Consider the following 7,547-nt stretch of genomic DNA (forward strand, 5'->3'; position numbering starts at 1 on the left):
AGGATCAAATGAGATATTTGTAAATTGCTTAGCACAATGACTGATACACACTGTGTAAATGCTTGTTTTTTTTTTTTTTGTTTGTTTGTTTTTTGCTCTTCCCCCTCTTTTCATTTTTTCTTTTTAAAAATATATTGTTAAAATTTATTTTTCTGTTGGCAGCTCATGATGTGTTTTAAAAAGTATGAAATTTTCTTTGTCATAAAATAACGAAAGATCCAACTAAATATTATAACTTTGGATACAAAATTAACATCGTTTTTATATACTTTAATTATAGACTAAAGAGTTTTAAATTTATTTGAGGAATAAGAGGCAATTGTCAAAATAAATGAATGTTAATTATTAGAGTGATTTCTCTCCACTATTCAAACAAAAATTGTTTCATTGTACATGTTTCATCTTAAAATAGACTTTTCTCTTGATTTGAAATTTAAATTTTATGGATAAATATTACAAAAATTTTGGAGTTAGTTGCTTATTTTTGACATGTAAAAGATAACTGGCAATACTTTTAAGTACTTATAGAAATTGGGTTGTGATTATAGTTAAAATGGTGTACAAACTACAGTAATTTTTAAGGTCAGGATGTTGAGAATGGTAATCTTTTAAAGTTTATAACTAAATTACTAACATCAATTATAGTAATTTTGCAACAATTGTATTTTTATTACATTGTACAAACTTTCCTAATTAAATTTCTCTATAAAAAGATTTATTTTAACTTCTTAAAATGGCTTTTGGCATCTTCCCTCTTATTTATTGAGTTGAAAGAGAAGAGGTCAGAATAAAATAGGAACAGATTTTGGATAATTGTAAAATACAAGGTGTAATGTACAATTTGCTATTTTTTTATATTTTATAAAATAGTCAAAATATTTTAAGCTGCACTGTCATTAAATTTTACTTCTAAAATAATAATAATTAGTCCTAAAGGTTTCCAGCATCAGCTTTCATTTTGTAATGCATGAGTTTTATTATAGTATAAAACACTATGACATTTTAATTAGAAGAATAGATCTCCTAACTCCACATAATTTTCCAGACACTGCTGCTTGGATATATTACATATTCTAATAAATTGGAATGAAAAATACTTTAAAACTTGACTAACTTAAATCTGCTTTCAAAGTTGAAGAGTTAGAAAATGGTAATGGTGGAGTAGGTAGGGTTTTTTTTAGAATCTGTGCAGAGAAAATGAAAGCAACACTTTTGATACTTCATTAGAAAGATAATTTTGATCAGGGTCCTTGGGCTACATCATTATTTTCCATTTTTGTGTACTACAGGCAAAGGTGAAGATAGTGATGTTCTCAGTATTAATGCTGATGCATATGACAGTGACATAGAAGGACCATGCAACGAAGAAGCAACTGTGCCAGATATACCAGAAAATGTTAAAAGTGAAGCTGGTCAAATAGATGACCTCCAGAAGGACATTGAAAAAAGTGTGAATGAAATACTGGGATTGGCAGAATGCAGCCCAAAGGAGTCTAAAGCAGCAGCACTGACTGTCCCTCCCTCAGAAGATGTTCAGCCTTCAGCACAGCAGCTGGAACTCTTGGAACTTGAAATGAGGGCCAGGGCAATTAAAGCTTTGATGAAAGCTGGTGATGTTAAAAAAATAGCTTAAGGTTATTTCATTTTATTAAGCTTTTGTATTTCCTTGAAGGGAATAATGTCAGTTTATTTTAGTTGTAAAATTTATTTGTATTTTATGTGACATTCCTCATTCAATCCAATTTTTTGAAGTCTGATCTTTGGCCAGAAATGCTTATGGTTCTACTATGAGGTTTTTATTTTTTATTTGTGACTTATAAAGCTGGATTTTTTTTTTTTTTTTTTGATACTTTGCTAGATCAGTATTTATTTGAGCCTGATTATTTCTTGGCTTCTATTAACAAAAGATCCCAGATTACATACATTTAAATCTAAAATATGGAGTAATGCTTCACAAAAATAAAGGCCAAGTAGGTTGCCTTTAAGATTGCCTGCACTTTTTCAGTAAAAAGTTAAATTGTTTTCCTTTGAACTTCGTCATAATTAAAAAAAAAATTCAGTTTTGTATATGCACTTTTAAGAATATAGTGTCTTGAAGATGCCTTTTATTGCTTCTTGAAATATTCTAGTGGTGTTGGCAGGTTTACTTTTCATTGAGTCCAAGATATTAAGAATATGTATGTATTGGTTAAAGCTGAAGAACTTTATATTTTGGACAATTAAATGCATACTAAGCGATCTTCAGTGGCTGAGGAGGAGCATTTTTACATAGCAACATAAATAATTTTCCAACAAACCAACCACTTTCAAAGGTGGACACTTTGTTAGCTTCTTTCCTAATTGGGAAAAAAAAATTATTAACATTCCAAGTTAAGAAGTAAAAGAAAATATTGTTCCAAATTTTATCTGGGAGTTTTTGTTTGAAGATCTGATGTGATGATTCATTCAATTTTTAAAAAAAGGACTGCTGTTCTGGAGATGACTTTTTGATACTTTGTCAATAATAAAGTTGTTTCATATCAGTGTGGAGCACTTTAATCACCTAATAATGTAATAATTATCCTCTAGTTTTATAGCATTTATAAGAAAATTAACACCTTACATTTTATTTTGAGGATATTTATTTTTCTTTAGCAGTACTTTAAAATTTTAATACCAAATCTAATTTGGGAGACTCAGCTTAAACTAAATCCATTTTTACTAGAGTAGACAATAGTACCTTAATTTTTATACTTGACTATAAATATGGTCTTCATGAGAAATTTTCTAATAGCAGAAAACACATGGAGCCACATTTTTATTATGTAGCTTATTTATGATATATTGGTATTGAATTGATTTCCTATGGAAATAGTTGACACTTAGGAAATATTTACATTGTACATATTCTTTATTTTTTTGGTTCCTCAATAACAATTTTTTTAAATCCCCGAGTCATTCTAAACAGTTATTTTTAGATTGGTTAGTATGGATATTAATTTGAATAATAAGATTCCCATTGTGATTGCTTGAAGGTGAAATAACATTGATTATGTTGACATAATCTTTTTTCTTCGCTTTGTAAAACCAGACTAAATTAAATACTAAGGTAATACTAGTTTGTGCAAAATGAACTTTTTAAAAAGCTTGTCAAGTTATTAACTGAGGTAAATGATAGTAAATTAATATTACTACAGCAAAAGTTTGAGTGATTCATGGATGACAAAAATGACCACTTTTAAGGATTATAATTTTTAATTTATAATATGTTATTTACTGTAATTGGAGGACATTGAAGTGGGTAAGTATGAAGTAAAATGAAATGAACAAATGAGAAATAGGCAGAATTATGTCTAAGATAAATAGGTTCTCTAGTGAACAGAAAAAAAAGGCTTACTTTAGAAACATTTTAAGTAGTAGAGAAAGGTCAGTTGAGATCTCTGGTGCCATGTAAAATCAGTTGATGATTTAATATTGAGCACCTGATATGTACCCATCTTTGTAAAGAAATTTAAACTTAGGCATATTACAATAAACATTTAGCATGGCATATGTAGACAAATAACAGGAGTTCTTGTTCCTTAAAGATTAAGAAAAACCCACTTATGTGAAAAGTTTCAATGTATCTCCTTTTCTTTTTTTTTTAAATAGATGACTTTATATATTAAGCCCTTTGTATTCATTAACTCATAATGATCCTTAACAAAAACTCAGGGGGTCAGGTAAGTGGCAGAGAACTGGCCCTGAAGTCAGAATCTGAGTTCAAATGTGCCTTCAGACCCTTAACACCTACCTCATGCAAAAAAAACAAAACAAAACAAAAAAAACAACAATAATAATAACTAAATAGTTGTTAGTTTTTGGTTTGGATGTGTGATTTTATCAATAAAAGAACCTTTAGTATAAAATCATCTCCTTTGATGCAGATCAGTAACTTTTCTCTAACAAGGTCTTGTAGAGTTGCTTGGTGTACTAATGAGCTAATTGGTTATCCATATCTTCTTGACTACAAGACCAAACCTCTTTTCACCCTTAAAGTTAGTAGTTCAAATAGTTTTGTCACTGTTTTATGAAAATTGAAATGGCCCTAGAGAAGTTGTGAATTGTCCAAAAACATAGAGGTCTTACAAAATATCAGAGCTGGGCTTCAAACCCAAGTCTTCTAATTCTACTGTATGCTTTCTTTCTTAAGCTGAGTTGATCTGCTGTCTTTAGACTGATTGTCCAGACAAAATTAATTAGCAGTTAAACAAATTATTCCCAAATTTATTCATACTAATTTGTTAGTTTAGTAGTTTGATCAAACTTTCATTTGACTTAATAGCTAAACATTTTAAAATTGCATCTTTTTTATCAAGAATTTAACAAACTTTAACATTTTAATTAAAATAACATTTTATATGAAACTCAGCTTATGGGTTAATATGAAAATAACATAGTGTGATAGATAAAGAATCAGTCTCTCTGAGCCACTGAGCTTAGTTCATCTCATCCCTCTGAATTACTAGTTTGGTGAGTCCTTGACAAATCACTTAACTTTTCAGTGTTCTTAAGAAAATCATAAGAACTATAGGTTACTGATAATATGCTGAAATACATTTCTAGAGAGAGCATCCTCACGCAGATTAGTTTTGTATATCAATAAAATCACAGTTTCAGCCCTTGTCTATTTAATATTATAGTAGCAAAAATGGTCTGCCAGCTATTAACTGTCAGTGGACTATATGCACCAATAAAATATCTCAGGTAGCAGATCTTAGTGTCCTTCAGAACTTCCCAATCCACTCACTCTGAAAATAGCACAAAAGATCCTAAAATATTCTCGAAAACTATAATCCCAGAACCCTTAACATTGAAGTAATAAGCTCCTCCCCCATTTATCATAAGAACTTACTTTCCATAATTGATTTTGTTTTTGTTTGTTTTTTTATTTTTAAATAAAATTTGGGCTGAGCATTTTCATTCCTATCACAGATAATAGGCAGGGCAGAAACTGAGGCAAGAAATTCAAGGTCAAATAATTTCTGAACTGCTTTGGTAATAAAGCTGACTAATTTATTAATGTCTGGTTAGAATCAATAATGCAAGGTATTTAGAAATGCTTGCCTAATAATTTTGAAAATTCTTATTTCTGTTCCACCATGAAAAATGAACTTAGATATTTTGATTGGAGATTTTAATTATTTTATAAAAGTATTGGTCAAGAGACTCGAACTATATGAGCTATTAAATAAGTGTGATTGTTTTATAAATCACTCCAGACTCTCCAATTCTCATATTCCTTCCCTGTCAAGAATGGGGGTGAGATGATATGAGTTCTCTGTTGCCTTTCAATTCAAAATGTCTCTAATTTTAACAAGTTAAAATTTTGTGAAATGGAAATTTCTGAAATGTTCTCAACAGGCATGTTTGAGGTAAGTTGATTTTTTTTTTTTCCAAATGGAATGAGGTAAAATTGCTGCGTTAAATCACCTTTTGCTCCTAAACTTGGCTTAAATAAAACATGAGTGTAATTATATATTTACATATTTTGGGAAGTATTATTAAATTTTTAAAATGATAACGTTTATGATTTTAGCCTATATTCAGAGCAGTACATTATTTATATGATTATAGAATTTTATAACTTAATGAAAACGTAAAGATTATCTCATCAAAGCCCTTTTACTAATACTCTCAAGGGGAAAAGCTTGAGTTTGAGAGAAATGAAGTCACATAGGAAATAAATTTCATTTGCCTTTTTTCTACTTTTGTCCCAAGTTTGATGCTGACTTAAAATTAAAGATGAATTCTGATAGCTTTGTATTTTGTAATTATTTAATGTAATTTTACAGTGTTCATTGTGATGCTTGCTTTGATTGTATGCTGCTAAAAAATTGGCTGGGTCTGTAAGCTTTTTTTAGTTCACATCATGTTGAGTCTTGTTTTCTGTTCATAAGTGATTCTGTGATAATTCCAGGATGAGTGAATTTTTTTAGGGTCATTCTTATTTCTGAGATGTTTTGCTTCTCAGAACCTTGTTTTTCCTTCTGAAGACAATGTGAATACTACTAAATAGATGGCCAACCAATCAAGGTCTATTATTATTTCTCTAGAATATATTGGAAATTTCATAATTTTCTAGAGCATAAAATCACAGGTACGAGTTGGGAGGAACATCAAATAGTATGTCTCCTGCCTCCTGAGGTCTGGAGAGGTAATTTGACTCCTCTAAAGTTGGGCAGCCAGTCAGTATTTGAACCCAGTTCCTGCTTACAATTCCAGTTTTCTTTCAACTTTATAAATTGTTTGCTATAATATTATTTTTTGTAGAAAAAGTTCATAATAAGGTGGATCCATTTTTGACTTTCATTGAGTTGTGGTTTTTTTTTTTTTTTTAAGCTACTGAAGTTTGGATTAGAACTTATTATAAAGCCATTTCAATATATCAGATCTGGACATTAACCTTTAACTCTTGAGCTATTTCAAGAATTCATGAAGTTAATATTATAGTATTAGTCCAAATATAAGCCATATCCCTAAAATAAAATTTATTTGAAAGGAAAAAAGAATGGAAATGTACCAAAACCACATAAAATTACTGTTATTAAGTATTTTTATTTAAAAGCTTGCTGTATGAATAAGGTTTGAGTGGATATCTGTTCTGAAGCTACTCCCATGAAATACTGTTCTAGCTCTTGTGAGGGCTTGTAAACTCAATTTCTGATAATTAACTTTATAAAGGTTGTCCCGTCTGTATATTTCTTACCTAACCTGTACCTTTTACAAAAGAGGCTTGAAGTAGGGCAGACAAAAGCCCATTTGAATGTGATGACTGATCTAAGGCTTTGTACAGTCTAAGTTTTGGAGAAATTTAGATTCATTATTTGTAATTAAAGTAGCATTGTAATAATTAGGTATTATTCCAAGTGCTTTATCAACAGTGCTTTATGTAACACTGTGTATTTGTGTGGTTCTTAGATATAATGAAGGTTTATTTTATACATGAGACAAGAAGAGTAATTCAAATTGATGGGGAAAAAGAAGAGTTCTAAGAAAAACATGTTAAGAATACTAAATCAGATTTTTTTTTATCATGAAAAAATATATTAAATAACAGTATAAAGTAGTTGATTACCTGTAATTTCTACAGGCTTTCTTTGTGGTGCCTTAAGCTTCAAAGTGAACTCTCTTGATTTTATTGGATTTCAATAGCTTTAAAATAAAATTGAATTTTTGCATCTGTTTGAAGTGTAGGCTTAGAATTTTTTGTCAAGAATGTGGTGTTGTATTTGAGTGTATTGAGTGTATGAGAGTGTATTTAAATGTTAAAAATGTAACTGAATTATTTGTGACATTTCTTTAGATCATTTGATTTATTTTTTCCTAGCCTAAAGTTTTAAAAACATTTTGTATGCTAAGTAGTAAATCCTATTATCTTTGAGATGTATATGTACATTTTGATTTGCTTGAAGGTAAAAACATCACAACTGCTTTCTAGTAGAAAAGGAATTTCATGAAATGAACTTTTGCTTTCATTTGAAAAGAATATATTTTGAGTGTCAAACAAATCAATCAATAAAAAATTT

The 7,547-nt window shown here is 29.4% G+C and overlaps 1 protein-coding gene across 3 annotated transcripts in view; it reads left to right on the top strand.

Moving 5' to 3' along the window:
- Nucleotides 1–7,203, top strand: part of CAAP1 (caspase activity and apoptosis inhibitor 1) — a 73,690-nt gene extending 66,487 nt beyond the window's left edge. For all 3 annotated transcript variants that reach the window (XM_051961571.1, XM_051961580.1, XM_051961587.1), the window contains one exon: nt 1,290–7,203. In XM_051961571.1, coding sequence (XP_051817531.1) covers nt 1,290–1,633 — 344 coding nt within the window. In that variant the 3' untranslated portion in view covers nt 1,634–7,203. The remainder of the gene's footprint in view (nt 1–1,289) is intronic.
- The last annotated feature ends 344 nt before the right edge of the window (nt 7,204–7,547 follow it).

This window comes from Antechinus flavipes, chromosome 1 (genome assembly GCF_016432865.1).
Source record: "Antechinus flavipes isolate AdamAnt ecotype Samford, QLD, Australia chromosome 1, AdamAnt_v2, whole genome shotgun sequence".
NCBI lineage: Eukaryota > Metazoa > Chordata > Mammalia > Dasyuromorphia > Dasyuridae > Antechinus > Antechinus flavipes.